Below are 18,571 nucleotides of genomic sequence, written 5' to 3' on the forward strand. Positions count from 1 at the left end.
TCTGTTGGTGTGAGTCAGACTCTCTTTGCAAAAGCAATTAAAGACTTCCAATTCAGAATTTTAATTGTAGTCCACATCTTGCGTTTTAAACCATTCAGGTATTTCTAAAAGCTTCTTGCCCTTTTCCAACCGATAGATCACAGTTTGTTTAAACTCTGTAGACTATGTGTTTATGTGCCCTCTTGTAATCATGTACTTGCTTTTAGTAAGCTACTTGTATCTGTTCTTCTGTTTTATTTTTGTCCTGTCTTTGGTGTCAGTACAACAGCCATTTTTTTCAGTGTGTCTCTCTTGATCATGCAATTCACAGTGACCTAACATACTTAATTGGATATTATTGGGGGACATACGTGTCCAGTATATCTGAATGTACGGCATAATGGTGACTGTAATAGTGAGGGACTGCTATGTATATGTATATGTATGTATATACTGTATAAGAGTGATAACCAATGATTTAAAATACATTGTCTTGCCTCTTCTTTTACATTAATGCAGATCTGCCGATATATTTTATTTTTTATGTACAGAACACAGCAACCCTGAGATTGCCAATGGTTGGTTGTCCCAAAGAGTGAGATTCAATGCCAAAGAGTGAGACTTTTCAGGTGGTGTGTTAGGTCATTGCTTAAGACAGGGAACACCCACGCTTGCACAGTATTGCTTAGTACCAATTGATTGAAATGCTAAATGCCAGCACCTGCACGGCAAGACAATTGGCCAATCAGTTGCTCCTCACTCCTCTCTCTGAAGAGAAATTTTAAAGAAAATAAATTTCATTCATTTTTTTAGGTAGTTTCAGATACACCTGACATCTGTTTTCCAGCAAAAAAATAATAATTAAACACTATCAGGAATCGCCTTCAGCTAGGGCATGTCCTACTGTAATCTTTTTTTTAGACCGTAATTGTTAATTTCTATAAATGTTCCAGAATGCCGAGGATAAATAACTTCACAGGCAGTGGAGTGTGTTGTGCTAACATTCAAATTGTGTCTAGGTAGCTTGCAGTCATGTCAGGGTACTGATTCCTGATTAATTTCCTTTGCTGTTTGCCACTGTCAATTTTAGCACATTATGAAGCTCAAGCAGAATACAGAACAGAAGCCAGTACAGGGCAGCAATAAAAAACAAGAGTAATGTTCTCACAAGGCCCGCCAGCATGTGCTTTTAAACAATGAGCTGTTGTTGAATACAGCGCATAAAACAGAAAGCAAAGGAGAGCAGAGACTGTGTGATGGACTACTCCTAGTATTAATCACTACAGGCCCCAATCTTTGCACAGGTTTTGGGGCGCCGTGTTGTCTAGAACATGGGAGATAGAATTTAAATAAAATATGACATCCATTACCTAGGGGAGAGAGGTAATGAGTACTAAAATATAAGATGTCAGGCAATAAGATTCTTGGACTGATGCCTTCTTTGTGCATTACTTGTGTAATATGGGAACCATTTATCTAAAGGATAGGTTTCATCACTGAATGAGCATACAGGACAGAATGCAACATTTTCTAATCTGTTTGAAATGTTTTTCCATGTCTGCATTGCAAAGTGGATTGTTTTTTGTACTGGCATTTTAAAAAGATCAACGAACATGATATAAACACAGCAGCTTAAGCATAGGGTGCTCATGTGGTTGTGGTTAATAAATAAAAAGGCAGATAAAAAGTGCCACATTTGTAGACCTAGAAAAGGTCAATAGTTTTGTGTTTATTATTGTATCAACAGACAGTATGGCTCGCATAGGTAAAGGAATATCAAGGAAATTGAAAAGAAGTATTAAAAAATATAGTGGATGATAAAAGTGGTCCAACATCATTTTAATTAGACAATGTAATAAAGAGCCCTGTTACCACAACCATTATTCACATTTGGGTTCTGTTACTACATTAGGCTGCTAGATTTAGTGGATAAGTATCATAACCTGATTTTATCTTCTAAATGGTTGAAGCAATGTCATGCTTCAGTGGCTCAGATTTACAGGGATACCAATAAACCTAGTGGCCAGAGACAGACAGTCCTTCTAAATCTGTAGCTTGGAGCATAATTAGATTTAGTTGTCTGATTTATAATACACCGTTAGCGCATGATTTTAAAAAAGCTGTCCCTCTTTTTAATTTGCTAATTTATATTAAAAAAAACAAACAGAAGAAACTGTCTCACAAAATACATTTTGGGGATTGGGGATTTTTCTCCCAATTTTGGAATGTGCAAGTATTTTTCATCCTGGCACACCACTCGGGAGAGATAAAGACGAGCACTTGCGTCATCTGAAATGAGTGCCATCAGCCATCCGCTTGGTTTGTGAGCTGCCCCCTGGGAACTCCCGTGCAGTCAGCAGTGGCATAGTTTGGATTTGAATCAGCGATCTCCAAACTATAGGATGCATCCTGCACTCCGAGTGGAGTGCCTTTACCGGATGCGCCACTCGGGAGCCCCATGTTTTTAAATATATTTATATCCCCCTTTTTGGGTTTCTAATTATGTCTAGCCCGAAGTATACCAACCAATTTAAGGTACTGTTCTGAGTTACAGCCAGAAATGTACGCATAATTGCAAAAAAAAAAAAAAAAAAAAAAAAAAAAAACATACATTAGCTTGACACAAATGTTGGCTTTATTCAGTGTATGTACAGTATATGTGAGGCCAGTGAAGAAAAACAATGACCCAAGGGGATTGATTCTTCTGATTATGCATGAGTCATGCTGTGACCATTGGCATAGCTGTTATGCACTTGAGCGCACACACCATGCTAAATAAATTATTTTCTTTTTATAGTTATGTTCAATCAATACGATTTGAGGTAGAATAGAATACATTAAATAGTGTTTCATCTTACAGCCTTTTCATTTACCATAGTTGTTTGTTGGCTGACAACATCCAACGCACAAGTATTTGTTTCTAGTCCTCAGTTTGACTACCAGGTAGGCTTACCATACTCATTCAAAATCTAGAATCAGGAATTCTGGAACCTGCATAACCGCATGAGTGTGCTATTATTTGAAACCTGAATTGCCTAATAATGCTATTCAAAATACTGCTTGCCTTTTTAGAAATAAGATGTACTCTGAATATTAAGCATTCAGAATAAGGAATATTAGCATGCATGTAATTGTGTAACTTAATAAATATTTTGGTTTACTGCACAGTTCTGTTATGTGATTCACCATTTTAAACCTTTCAGGTTTTTTAAAACATTGAAACCTTTGTAGTTTATTGTCTTGATATCCGACTGACTGAATGTTAATAGACGTTTGTCACATTACACTTTTTACGGATGTGATTCTATGTGACTGTCGCTGGAGGCTAAGCGTAGTGCTTAATGCTCTCATGAAGCTTCCATTTGAACCCATGCATTCAGCTGAGCTGAAGTTTTTATCACTCAAAGCAGCTTTCTTGCTCGCTATCACCTCCGCATTCCATATCAACCAGTCTGTGGAATTGGAGGCTTTCCATCCACCTCCTTTCCAGTCTGACAGGAAGTGGCAGCTCCATACACTACCCAGTGCAGGCGTACTGCGTTGACAGGACGAAAAGTTGGAGGCAGTCCGAACAATTTTTGTCTGCTGTGGATAGCAGTCATGGTTAAGCCTATGAGCTGGCCAACTTGCCCCCTCCAGAAAAGCTCACTGCCCATTCCACCAGGAGCATGGCAACTTCTTGGGCTTAGTCCTTGCAAGGGCTTTGGTACACTCACCCATATGGTAATGGTTACATTTTGTACTTGAAAGGGAATGTTATGTTATCATAACCCTTGTTCCCTGAAATATCAATGTAACCATTACCCTTCAAGGTCGCTGTGTTTATGATTGCAACACGCTTGAAGGAAAAACTTGAAGGGGTAGAACTGCGTCACAGGCTCGTTGAGCAGCTTTGGTATATCAATATTCAGGTTTACCCATATGGTAATGGTTACATTTCTATTTCAGGGAACCAGGGTTATGATAATAACCTATATCTCAGCTACCAACCCAGATATGTGTTATGTTTTTATTTTATTTTATTGGCTGCATGCATAATTGGTTTCTTTGTTTTCTTTATGCTGTAGTTGGCATAGTAGTTGGCATGTGTCGCAGCTACTGGCAGGCCACTTATGCTACCTTCAGCAAAAGAATATTTGACCCTTTTCTCAATGCCAAAGTTGAAACCTTTGGTGCTTGACGGTAAATGTACATCTTGACTAAGTGATGTATTTCTCTCTCTCACTTACGCTGTGATGGCTGAATTTGGGGATACAAAGTCTAACAGAGAACTGCAAGGACAGAATGCTTCTCCCACTGCTGCTGTGATGTAATACACAGTGGACCTCTTCAGATCAAGCCTGTTATAGGCTGACATCCTGGACTGAGCTCACATTTATATATTGAAATATTGCTCACAAAGGATTTATCTTAGCCTTCAGTGTATTTCTGGCTAAGCTTCTATATTGTCATATGGGTGTATGTACGTTTGAATGAATTAGTTGAGGAATCTGGGGAAATCTTGATTTGACTTTCTATTTAAAAGAAGAAAATGAAGCTTTCTTTAAAAGTAAAAGAACATTCACAGTATTAGGGAGGTTATGTATGAAATTCACCTTTAATATCTTTGTTTTTGTGTATTTTTTTATTTATTTATTTTTTCTACTGAACACAGCACTATAAACTAATCTGTGTGACATTCGAGCAGTTGTCAGTAAAAAAGACTGCAGAAAATATTGTTGGATAATGTTTGTGCTGAGATTGTCAACCTTGGCTTTGATATTCATTTGTCAGAACACATTGTAGTACTACCCACGTACTTTTGGGACTAACTCTATCATATTACTGATTTGAAATAACATCAGAGCTACAAAATAAAGTATTCTGTTTTCCTTGGCATAATCATGTCATTTTTTTTTTGGTTTACCATTGTAACATTGAAGAACTAACACAGAATAGCACCGATGACAGAACATTAGACATTTCAAATACTTACTGAATCTGACATTTAAAAAACGATCCCTGACTTTGTGTATGGATATGTTTTGGTGTTTTCTTAAGTTTTAGTTTACAGGTAATTTAGCTTTTTTTATTCAAAATATAAGTGTTGTTATTTTTCAGTCATCTTTTAATACGATTGATAGCATCAAAATAACATAACCAGCTTGATTTAACTTTTTTTGTTTGTTGTTTGTTTTTTGCTTGTTTGTTTGGATATTTTTTTAAAGGAACCAGTAATAATGCTGTTTATTCAAACAAGAGGTTTGAAAATACATTTTAAAACATGTGTTGGAACTCAATTAGTAAGTACAGTAAAGAATTTTCCTGAAACATCCAACTACCACCTGCCTGAAACCACAGTTACTGCTTTTCTGAGGCAAGTCTGAGAAATCAGATGTTAGTGCAAGGTTCAGCTGAAGCAAATGAAAATAATTTATCAGGGAAGGGAAAGAAAATGAAACACTACATCCCTATACATCTTGTAGGATTGGAAAAATAAATACAAAAAAATCACCAGCAACTAAAACAATCTGTACTGCTCTTAAATTTATTTAATTTCTTCTGGTTTTGCTATTTTTTTATATATTGTTTTTCTTTTTTTTTTTTATTTAGTAGTCGTCTATTATTATTATTATTATTATTATTATTATTATTATTATTATTATTATTATTATTATCCAAACTTAGAATACCCAATAATTTTTCTTAAGCTCGGCTCACCGCTACCACCCCTGCGCTGTCCTCTGAAGCGTGTGCCGTCAGCCGACCGCTTCTTTTCACACTGCAGACTCACCATGCAGCCACCTTGGAGCTACAGCGTCGGAGGACAACGCAGCTCCGGGCAGCTTACAGGCAAGCCCGCAGGCGCCCGGCCAGACTAAAGGGGTCGCTGGTGCGCGGTGAGCAGAGGACACCCTGGCCGACCTAAAAATCAGTCTAAAGCTAGAGCTGGTTTAAAACACACTCATTAATTACAGTGGCTGCAAAAGTGATATGAGTCGTTTATGTTCTGTTGCATTATTCATGCAGTACATTTTTAGGGGTCGGTATTCATCAAGCAGTAGTATGTCAGGAAGTGCATTGCAGCTGTATTAATGTGGCCCCTGGTATAACATTGAAAAATGTGCACACAATGTATAATACTTACTGCATTGTTTCATAATACACAACGTGCAAGTAACAATTCCCCCTTCTAAACAGTTTCACATTCCATTTGGCTTATTTTTAAACCTTTTTAAAGTAACCTGAGAAGTGACACGATAACAACCTGTCTCATTACCTCTGTCCTTCCAGGTGATTTCCCAGCTGCGAATCTTAAGCAGATCTGTCACTGCTGGCTCCAAGTTCGACAGGGAAATCTGGTCAAACGAGCTCTCACCTGTCCTCAACCTCTGGAAGAAACTTAATCAGGTAAGACACTAGCCAGCTGAAAAGTACATTGCACTGCATGGAGATAATTAGGTTGTTTTGGGTCCAGTACAACATATAGTCATATCCGTTTATTGTATCTTGTATATCTTTTTTTATATTGTATACTGTGTAGTTTATTTTCTTAGCATTCTTTTAATACCTTAATTAATAGTATATAACATGCACCCTATAACAAATATTGGAAGAATTGTAGGGTTTTATGTACTGTGTGCAGATGTGTAAGAGTATTCTATAGCATACTATAGTACACAAGAAAGGCTCTTTATACAGATGTGCGTATTATACAAGGGGTATGCTTTCTACAGGGGATGTAAGCCAAGGCTGTACAGTCATGCATGCTGTAGTTCATTAATGGTTACATGTTTATAACTTATAAATCAGACATGTTCATACCCACTGGGTATCCCAGCCACCTTTTTAAAATTGCACTGTCTAAAGCATTTAAAACAGTTCCTGGATATTTATATTCCTGGACTTTATAATTTAATGATTTAAGTTTTTTATCGGTATTATTTGTAACTAATAAAGTCCTTATTAAAAAATAAAAGCCAGACTATTATCTTTATAATCATTCTGTGCATCAAAATCCTACAGATTATGGTAGCTTGGGGCATGAGAATAAAACTATATCCTTTTTTGTTTGTTTTATAGCTACCTTAAGCTGGTTTTATTGACCTGTAGTTTTTGTTGTTGCTTTGCTTGCCATTAAACCGATTCTTAAAAGTTGTTTTTTGAGTATATGGTGCATTTAGCCCTAGAAAAAGTAATGAGGGTTCCTGGATAAATGCCCTTATTTTTCCCTTGGTGATTATATCATTCATTAGTTGCTTTTCAAGAACTAGTGCCACCCTTCTTCATTTCAGTTTGTTAACATGGAGCATTACAGTTGTACATGCTAGCATTACATTAAGTGTTCAAACTGGCCAACAGCTGCACCTACTATTATTAATATCTCAGAAACTGTTTAAGCTGGCAACTTCACATTTTTAGTGTTGTGAAAATTGTGCAAAAAATAACCCTTTCCTGCAGCCACAGAGTTCAAGCCATATATCTCAGAATCTATCAATGACTACTTGGGGGCAGGTGCAGGTGCAGGGGTCAGAGCTGGATAAACAATATAATGCATAACGTTTCACCAATTACTTAACTCACTAGTAGTCCTACATTTGTTAACGTCCCATTTAAATTCTTACCATGCCATTGTCAATGTTTGTCACCCTTTGGGAAATGCATTGTCATTAAGCAAAACATGCATTACTTCCCAGTTAAAAATGTAACCACAGCTGCACGGTAAGTGAACATAAATGGTGAACATGTATTTATGCAGAGAGAGAGAGAGAGAGACGCTCCAAAAAATATGAAACATCAGAGGAGAAGCGGATTCTTGACAGGTGCTTATTGAAATTGATATTGAAATTGATGATGAAATCCTAAGCAAATGCAATTCTTACAAAGTAAGAATGGGTTGTATGATCTTGGTGGTTTAAAATATTTACATTTATACAATGTAGATACTGCATGTGTGTTATAGTTTCATATTTCTATTCACTTACCAAATTATTTACAATCTGTTTGTCACATTGATAGTAAACTGTATCTGATTCAAATTTTGACCTTTAGCTTTAGATCTGAAATCTTATCTGACGTGGTGTAGTGGTAAAACAAAAGTATAGAACACTGGCAAGTTGTTGTTATTATTTTTTGTTTATTTAGCAGGCGCCTTTATCCAAGGTGACTTACAGAGATTAAGGTGTGTGAACTATGCATCAGCTGCAGAGTCACTTACAACAGCATCTCACCCAAAAGACGGAACACAAGGTGGTTAAGTGACTTGCTCAAGGTCACAGTGTTTCCTTTTTATTGAATTGACAGATACCATAATCTCATATGACCACTTTGTGATTCAAGCTGTATTTGGGTATCTAAAATAAAACTGAAATTTGCAAAGACAGTATGGCCTAGTGGTCTAAAGCTCTGTGGTCAAGTCTGTGACACATCTGGAAACATGATTTTGAATCCCAGTAGAAGCCAAGTTAAACTAGACACAACTGGGGCAAACTTAGTCCCCACTTGTTTTATTCAGGTTGCTACTAGCTTCTACTGCAAGTTTGCCCCAATTTAGATTACATCTTTGTGTATTTATCTTGGCCCTTTTTTGTAGGTATCACATCTTCTACAAAGCTTGTCCCTGTGGCCTAAGTGAAAGAAATAATAATGGGTAATACTGAGATCTTGCTAAAATGACTCAGAAAAGGTTAAAGTACTTTACAAAGACAAGGTGCAGCAACTGCAAGACAAACAGCCATTATACATTTAGTAACATCCCACCTACATCCTTGAACTGGAGACATTTTCAAGCCAGTAGTGATGGTAGTTTGTGTTGTGAACTAATACCCACTCTGGAGTGAGATTTCAGTATCAGCACTGCTTTTGCACAAGTCATCTGGTAGCATTAAAACAGACCCTATAGGCCCTACGGCTAATGCCCTTTCCAAGACTTATCCACTATGTCACCCAACTTTGACATTCTAAGCAAAATACTCAAAACAACATGCCATTCGTGCATTCCATACATATTTTTAATAATTGTTTTAATAATTTGTATTTCTTACACTTCATTTTAAATTTGTTACAATTTGTTATTTTTCATACGGAAGTTACTCAGCTGTGCAAGAAACCGCATGTACCTTTATTTAATTAGTGTTAGCCTTACATTAATTAGATCCACCAAATAACTGCTGAGAAAGCTATGCCTAATGAGAGAGTGCTCACCTAGGTTATCTCATTGTGTATTCACAGTGCTATCTATCATTTGTCCTCTTGGGTTTATAGAGTTCATTAAGAATGCCAAGAGTGCATTAATATTTTATTGTCGCAGTTCCTATTGTGTCTCTTTTAAATATATTTATATGGTTAAACGTGATCTTTCACACTGCAAGGATTCCTTTAAAACATTCATAATTTAAAATTGCTGAATATTGTTTTCTCTTGTTACTGTGTCCCCTATATTCAATTGAAATGAAATGAGGTTGGTACTATCATCATCCCAAAGAGTAAGCCAATTGCTTTATTTGTGTGAATGTACTGAAAGTTATTTATTGTGAGGAAATATAAATATTAAACTTTATACAGACAGACTTGATTTAAATAGCGGACAGATAATCGTATCCAGAAGTTGTCAGGTGCTGTACAGTAGTTTACAAAATTGCTTCTTGGAGAAATTCTGATCACACTACTAAACCATGGCATTTTTATATTCTCAGATGTGTAACGCATTAAATGCCCTGGTGGCACTAGTGTTTCATACCTACCAGAACAGTTATGGTTTCACACATTTCAACACATCTGTATGGCCTCCTGAACTCAAAGCACAAAGCAGCAATGAGGCATCAAGACCACCGGGACATATTCTACAACAAAGCGGGATGGATTGTGATGGTGGCCTAAGTTCAACACCAGCTGTCCTGTTTCAGCAATCGTATTGCTTTTTTGTCAAGTTTAAAGTGCGCATTGTTCAGTACATCAATCATTTGCTTGGTTGATACGAGCGAAAGCGCCTAGGTGAACAGTAAAGTGACAGTCGACCTCAGAAACTAATAGTAGACTGATAGTAGACTACTCTCGCATCACATGAGTGGGAGGGAATCGTGCAGGGAAGGAGGCTGTGTGGTCCAGTGGTTAAAGAAAAGGGCTTGTAACCAGGAGGTCCCCAGTTCAAATCCCACCTCAGCCACTGACTCACTGTGTGACCCTGAGCAAGTCACTTAACCTCCTTGTGCTCCGTCTTTCGGGTGAGACGTAATTGTAAATGACTCTGCAGCTGATGCATAGTTCACACACCCTAGTCTCTGTAAGTCGCCTTGGATAAAGGCGTCTGCTAAATAAACAAATAATAATAAGTGGAAGTGCAGTTTCGGTTGCAATTCATTAAATTGTAAATGATTATTGTTATTGTTATTACTTTAAATCAAGCTGTTTTAGAATGCACAATAGTGTTCCAAAACAGTATGTTTAGAAACAGAGCATCAGACATTGTGCCCCTAGCTGATTCTTGGAATAGTTGTTTTAGTACATTTAGCATTGCTTGTGAAAAACTGTTTACTTTATTGTAAATTTGGCACAGCCAATATGTTTCTGACTATAAATAGTACAGATTAGTTTCCTGTATTGCACATATTTGTAATGTTAGGATTGCATCGTGGCTACATCAGTCAATTCAGAGGCCAAGGGAGAATTGACCTGAATCTCCCAGTCCTACTATACCGAAACACCCTGAACGTAATGTTTTCTAAGATTAGTTTCCTGTGCTTAGTACAGTATTTATTTTGCTAGAAATATTGACTTGGTGGAGTTCAATATCCTGTCGTGTGGTTGCTTTTTGAAAATTAAAAATACATTTTGAAAGGTGTTTTACAGATGGTGACAAACACACAGAACAAAGGTGATTCCAACACTTCATTACAGCACTTTATTCATTCTGAAAGTATTTATATTGTAGTAGCAGCTTAGCATATGCAAATCTATTCACCCGCCATTTATATACTTGATCTTTTACTGCTTCATCATGACTTTTTCTACTGTAAATAGTGACATTGTTCTCCTGGTAGTATACAATAATTGTTTATTTTTTGTTTTAACACTGGGATGGAAGCATCACGGTTTGTCATTATAAAATGGGTCTTTTAAATACTCTATCCTGATTGGTCAAAACAGGTCACAGGGGGTGTGACTATTACACCATATTCTCATGTGTTGAAACTTTTTTTTAAAAATGGGCGAATCACTTGTAGATATCCGTACGCCACTAGAATTTTGAAAAAAAAAAAACGGTAGCCATATTTAAATTTATATTAATAAACATGACTAATGACATTTAATATATAATTTTGAAAAAAACGATAGCTATATTTAAATTCGCAATACAGATGACTGACGAGGTATATCAAATTTGATCTTTTGGGAAAACAAACTCGATGAGATTTTGGATGAGTCTGAATCAGACACCAACACTTACTCAAGGGTGAAAAAGTAATACTGTGAAGCATCAAACTTACTGAAGCACGGCTTCTGGACAAGAAAATGAAAAGGAAAAAAAAATACACAGAAGTCCACTGCCTGGGCATCGGGTGTACTTTTTATGCCACAGTCCGAGTATTTCAAAATGCAAACCACATCTTTTTTGCCACTGTGAAACGGTCCTACAAATCTGGCATGGATACCTCCTGTCATCGAATCACAAAGGACGATTAAAACAAAACAAAACAAAAAAACCATCTGCAACACTGTCACCTGACACTGCCGCAGGTCTTGTGATAAAGGTTTGTTTTGATGTGCAATTAAATATGGTCAGACGTGGCAAAGAAGGTCTGCGTGATGTTGCTCGAAATCGCTTGCTGCAGCTCCACCTACTGTTCAGAATGAACATCTAAAAAAAGGGCCTGTAAATCTTCACAGCTGCAATTTCAATGTCAGTGTTCTTGTTTTTAATCTGTTCAATGTTTATTTAAAAAAAAAAAATTAATTAATACATTTTTGGTTTTATTTTTTTTAAGTTTTATGGGACTATTTTTTATGTCAGAGGCGGAAGGATATTTAATATAAAATACTTTTTTGTTAATTAAAACATGTTTTTACGTTTTTTTTTTTTTGTTTTTGTTTTTTTTAGTTAGTTAACCCATTTTATAAGCGCAATAAGGCACTTCAGGGTGTGGAATATGCTCTAATATCCACATGCCTCACCTCATGACTTATAACGCACCCGGGGCGTGTGGATATTAGAGTATATTCCACACCCTGAAGTGCCTTATTGCTTACAAGTAATAAAGGAATCAAGGATTGAACTGTTGAAACTGATCTTTTCAGAAGAGTGGAAAAAGCCCCCACACCTCAATCCTGAATGTTATGTGTGTGTATGTGTGACGGTATGGGGCTGGGATAAAGTCACTTGAGGTATGTCCACATATACTATCACTTGTATGGTTGAGTTTAGAGTGATACATTTTTTATGATCTTATATTGCATCATTGTGTTTTTAATGACTTGTTCTTTGCCAGTACCAAAATTCAGCACTATACAGCAGCTAGTATGTGTTGCTAAACCCCTTTCAGATGTATGCCAGCCCTATATAATTTTCTTGAACTCAGCTCTACAGGACCTGACAGGATTGACATGTCTTCTTTGTTGTTCCCCCCCCCCCCCCCCCCCCCCCAAAAAAAAGGGAGGGTTAACAGGTATGACAAAAATGTTTAAAACATGGAAAGACGCACAACATAAATATCCAATAGTTTGCATTGTCATTTCCAGTGGTTTAAATAAAGTACAGTTACGTCAGTGTGCCTATTACAATGGCAGTGTACCTGCATGTGTTCTTGAAATTCACAAGTTGCTTTAGGTGACTGTTTTGTTCAGTGTTCACTCTGTTATTTGTTTGTATTTAGATTATAGTGTGGCAAATTCAAATTATCTCGTTTGGTACAACAATTATAATATGTTGTCTTCCCCTCAAAGGGGTACAGTATTACAGTATTTATGTATCTAACAGATCATGCATCATTAGTGAGAATGGTATAATCTTATATAAGCTTCTTTTAATGCCTAGGTACAGCATAAAAACGATGCAGACTATTAAAGGGGCTTTTATTACAGATGAATGTGAAAGTATTAATAGCTTGTATGGTATCTAACTGCTTAGTAATGAATAGCTGGTCCCTCTCTTTTTCTCAGTAACAAATGCTATTAGCATGTCTCATTCAAATTAAGCAACGAGGATTATGAGATACCATGTCTTATTTTTTTTTCATCTGCTCTTCTACAAATTTCTCCCTCTCTTCTGCAGTTAAAACTTAAAATCTGCAGGCCCCTGTTGTTTGTTTTGGTATTAACAGTGTTTTGTGTGTTTGTTATTAAAAATTGAGGATAAGAGTTGTATTATCAACCTTATTATACATGGGTCTCACACCACCACCTAATCATGTTATACACTGGTCTCACACCACCATCTAATCGTACTATACACAGGTCTCACACCACCACCTAATCGTATTATACACTGGTCTTACACCACCATCTAATCGTATTATACACTGGTCTCCCACCACCACCTAATCGTATTATACACTGGTCTCACACCACCACCTAATCGTATTATACACTGGTCTCACACCACCATCTAATCGTATTACACACAGGTCTCCCACCACTAACGCATATAATAAGACTGCAAAACTTTACGTTAATAAAAAAAATGATAGTTTACCGTGTATTATAAATAAATAAATACATAATAATAACCTTCTGTAATTCTCTGTAACTATTTACTCCTGTTAATTATTTGCTTGTTGTTTTGTGTCACGCTATTTGCAGTGCCATTTTGGATCAGTGCATTTATTTGTTTCAACAGATTAGTAGTCTGCTTTCAGAGAATGTGATGGTATCTTGGCTATGCTTTTTGGATAGACTCTAAACCAATGTAGACAGAGGCTGCAAGCAGTTTAGAATGATATAACAAGAATACACCTTTTATGTAGCGCAGCAATATGCATTATCTTACAATGTTTAGCTAACACAGCTATTAATATTTTCTTAAACCACAGGATACAGCTGCTGGTGAATGCGTACTTACCCTTATAAAAGTTTATCATGGTATATTTGCATAGCAATTTTGCAGTTTTCCTATGCTTTTTCCATGTCCCATGGTTATACTATGCAGTTACCAGCCTATATATTTTGTATACAATAAGCCTTAGGTTAAGGGAACCTAAATGGGAGATGGGGAGATGACATTTGGACATTCAAATTTTACTTTCCGTTTTAAGATCCTTGCTGCAATTACAGCATAGAACACCTGGTATCACTGTGTGCCAACTACATCAAAGGGATCATCATTAGGAATCCCTAAATCATGTCCCTAGTGTTTTAAGCAGTAACTGTTTCTTAAGTGACCGCTTCAGTAAATGACAGGCCAATTGATTGTTCAAGGGTAAGGATGTTCTGAGTGGGAACATGGGGACACAAGATTGAGTGGCCCTCTTCTTTCACGAGTAGATGAGTCACAGTGCACACAACAGCTCACTCGTATTAGCTTGACTTTTTAATATAGTACTCCAGAGAATGATACATTATGAAGATGATAGGTAACTAGAGGAGCAGGTAAGTCCCAGCCTTATTCTCCCTGAATATGTTCAACGTAAATAACATTGGAAATCATTCTAGACAGAAGATGTATTATTTTCCCTGTCCCCATTGACTTTAGAATCAGGTCTGTAATCACAGTGTCACTACATAGAATTTTGTTCATGAAAATAATCACATAGAATTGCGCTCACAGGCTGTGGATTCTGCAGCTCAATATATTACCAGTGTCAGGCTAGCTCTACAATACATTTATATTTAACAGTACGTTAAACTTGTTTATGAGGTATTCCAGGAACAGAAATCTGAGGAATTTAATTTCAGCATTGAAGGTTATAATGTTCTGGGGTTTCTCGTCTGTGTTGGTTACATTGAAACAGAACATATTGTATTATCAGCATGTATCATGATTCAATTTGTATGTATTTTTAATTAGTTCTTGATGACCAACCTGAAGTGAAAATGGTATTCCAAGAGCAGCTGTTCTCAGTGTGGTGATTTGATATGCTTGTCACCATGTAAATCCTACTTTTGATTATGGCAAACAGCACTGTACTCAATGGAATACATCAAATCTTTACAAGCTGAATGCTTACCAAGATCAAAATCCAGTTTATTGAGTTGTCCTAATGCGACTTGTCACACTGTTCTTTCATTTCTGTTTTAGGGTTCTAATCTCATCCATCAGAAGGTATCGCCTCCCAACGAGAGGCAGGGGTCCCCAGTTCTGTCATTCATTATCCTAGAGCAGTTTAATGCGATCCGACTGGTACAGAGTATTCATCAGTCCTTGGCAGCACTCAGCAAAGTTATCCGAGGAACTTCCCTGCTGACATCTGAAGTGCAGAAGCTCGCTACGGCATTACTGAACCAAGAGGTAAGAAAAGTGTAACATTAAATATCATCTTGATAGATACAACAGTCAAATCTCAGTCAGATGTCAAACTATACACATTTAAAACCTTAAGCTGTTTGTTCTTCTGTTTATGCCCCCTTTCCAAGACCTACGTTGTAATTATCATAGTCAACTCAGAGATACAGTTTTCCTTGTTAAAGGGATTTAGTGGATGGATCTGCAAGCCGATTAAAATTGCAGCCCTTTAAACACTCACATCTTGCTCAGACCAAAGTGAATACATTTAAATGAGCAATTTCTTTATTTGAAATGGGATAAGGTACCCTAACTATTTTCAAAGTTATGCAATGTAATTGAAGGGCCTTCATACTTTACTTACTTAAGTTTACATGCAGTAGGTTGGAAAACAGCCCATGTGTGACAGCACTGAGAGAGCACCCCACATAGCAGATAACAGCAAACTAGGGTTGCACTGATAGACCAGTTATGCCATTATATTGTGATACAGAAATTGTTATTATTTGTATCACTTGCTAAAGTAATTACAGCCATATTACAGGATAATGGTTCAAATAATGTTAGTAAGTCAGAGATATGTAGAATCATATAGCAATTCACACTTGGAAACCTTCCTTACTGATCAGTGTGAAAGTCTTACGGTTGAGTCTAGTTCCCATCAGAGGAAAGGACCTTTGTGTGTCATGTGATGTGTAGGATATTTAGATATTTTAATTATCATCATGTAGTCAAATAAACTACAAAACAGTATTGCAAAAGTCTGCCAGAAACCATAATAGTAGTACAGTGTTTCATGTTAGATTTCGAAATGCCAAACCTTTCAATTTGTGTCAGTTTTTCATTAAGTATATGGGAAAACTGCAAAGCGATATGTAATTCAATATGTTAAAGTAACATTATTGAGCAGGTTTCATTCGACTTTATGAAGCAAAATGAGTTCATTCTATAGGGTGATGCAAAGCCTTTGGCTGTAGCTGTATATTTATCTGCTGTCAGTATAACTGAGTTTGACTCCCGATTGCAGGCAATGTTCTCTTCTTTTTCTTTCTTAATTCAACATAATTCATTGAAATGAAAGTCCATTTACTGTCTGGACAAGTACTATTGTACTACTTTTGGAAGTTTGTAAGAATAATATTCAGTGGAATTCTATTCTGTATGGTTATTGATGGCATTAATACAACTGTTCCTTTCTTTAAAACTATCTAAAAATATCAGTTCTAGATCAAGATGATCACGTAATGTGATAATATCAGGATATCGCCATTTTCTGTTTAGCTTGTATCGTGATGTGAAAAATCTTGTATTGCTGCAACCCTAGAGCAGATTCGGTGAGATCATTGTATTAAATTAACACCAGATTATTTTGTCAACATGTCTATATCCCCTTCAGTTACTGTGTGTATAATTGTACCATGTTAAGTTTCATATCTATTTTATAATGCATACTGCTTTTTCAAAGTTTTGGCAGGGAAACGTCTCGAACTCCAAAGAGTTTACACAAACCTTTTTAACATTTCTAAAAATGGTATTTAAAAATCGTGACCGAAGGGGATATACGGTATAGGAAATATAGGGATGGTGATGGAGAAGGGGTAGGACACATTTACCCTTCTAGTGCAGGTCATTCTTTCAGCTATCTCCTTCATTTTTTAATTGAGACAATTAAACGTCGTCTGACCATGCTTATTCGTTTAATTATACCTATTAAACCTGAATAGGAATGACCTTCCCGGGGCTGGAGTTACCTGATCCTGTATTAGAGCAGTGCAGATAGAGAATGCAGTGGAACTAGAATGACTTTTTAACAACGGAATCGATTTTAATAAAACATTTATGTTGATTGTGGGACACAGCAGCAGTCAGTATTTTTTTGGAGAAAATCTGAATCTTATACATATGTTTGCTTGTCACAAGCCCTCTTTTTAAAACTAGCTAAAAATGCAGATAGAGGTTATATTTGTTCAGACATGAATCAGAAATAAATTATTCATCTTTGAATTTAGCATCCCAATATTGTTGGTATGCACGAAAGGTTCATAATTAAGATTTTCTTGGTAAAGTAACATGTTTTGTGGCTGATTTGCTGTGCCCTGCCCCACTCCCCCACACCTTCATTCCACCCCCCCCCCTTTTACTGATGCATCTTTAAATTATTTATGTAGCTTTATTTATTCCCTGATTCTACATCCACTTTAGCCTCCCCTGATCCTGCTGCTTTTTATGTTACCTAATGAAAAACGGGTGTTTGCTATTCTAGAGATGTAATTAATTTATTTATGGTAGAAACCACATGATCTCTAGAGTAGGAACATTATAAATATTTCCCTGCAAGGGACTTTCTGTCAAATTCCATTAAGCTAATTTATACTCCTCCAGAAGTTGACCTTTTCATGTAGGTGAACAATGATGATCAACTTAAGCTTGATCTGTTTTTGATAAAAATGATTGCTTTGCGGGCCAGTCGGAGGATTACAAAATAAAACTCTTATCCGATAAGAAGGACATACCAGGTAAGAATGAAACAGTGCTTTTGACTCCTTGCTTAATTTCTAGACCCTAAAAACAGTTGTATAATAAATGTGCATGTGTTACTACTTTGACCTTATTCAAAGTATTACACGAGTTTTCTTTTTAAACAGCCAGCGCTTTTGAAAAAAACAAACATACTGTTGAGAACAAGTAGTCATTCGGCACATCAAGGATCTTCAGCAGTAAACATGCTGACTCCAAGAGACTATCTAAGTGTTTGTGTTTCAATGCATTTCACACTGTTTCAGGAGGTCAGTCTAATTGTGTCTTGTGTATCCATTGAAATAACATTAGTGTGAGAACTGCATGTATGACAGTAGTGTGAAAAAAACAGCTGCATGTACAGGTAAATGTAGCCACTGACTATTTGCAGTGAAAAGGTTTTTGTAGTATGTTTACACTAATGAAATGACGTGGCTCAACAATATTACTGAATAATCAATCAATCAATCTTTATTTTATATAGCGCCTTTCATAGTGGACCACCATCACAAAGCGCTTACAAGATGCAGTAACAACAAGAAAATCCATAATACTTTAAATACAGAGAAATGCATAATACATGATATACAGTATTAAAAAAAAATGCATAATACATTAAATACAGTGGAAAGTGCATAATATCTGATAGTAGCGTAATACATG

The 18,571-nt window shown here is 36.4% G+C and overlaps 1 protein-coding gene across 4 annotated transcripts in view; it reads left to right on the top strand.

Annotated features, from left to right (window-relative positions):
* The window catches only part of LOC117406115 (cytoplasmic dynein 2 heavy chain 1-like), a 157,543-nt gene that overhangs the window by 118,003 nt on the left and 20,969 nt on the right, over window positions 1-18,571 (top strand). For all 4 annotated transcript variants that reach the window (XM_059028505.1, XM_059028507.1, XM_059028506.1 and 1 more), the window contains 2 exons: window positions 6,253-6,369; window positions 15,188-15,397. In XM_059028505.1, the coding sequence (XP_058884488.1) occupies window positions 6,253-6,369; window positions 15,188-15,397 (327 nt within the window). The remainder of the gene's footprint in view (window positions 1-6,252; window positions 6,370-15,187; window positions 15,398-18,571) is intronic.

Source organism: Acipenser ruthenus, chromosome 8, assembly GCF_902713425.1.
Source record: "Acipenser ruthenus chromosome 8, fAciRut3.2 maternal haplotype, whole genome shotgun sequence".
Classification (NCBI taxonomy): Eukaryota; Metazoa; Chordata; class Actinopteri; order Acipenseriformes; family Acipenseridae; genus Acipenser; species Acipenser ruthenus.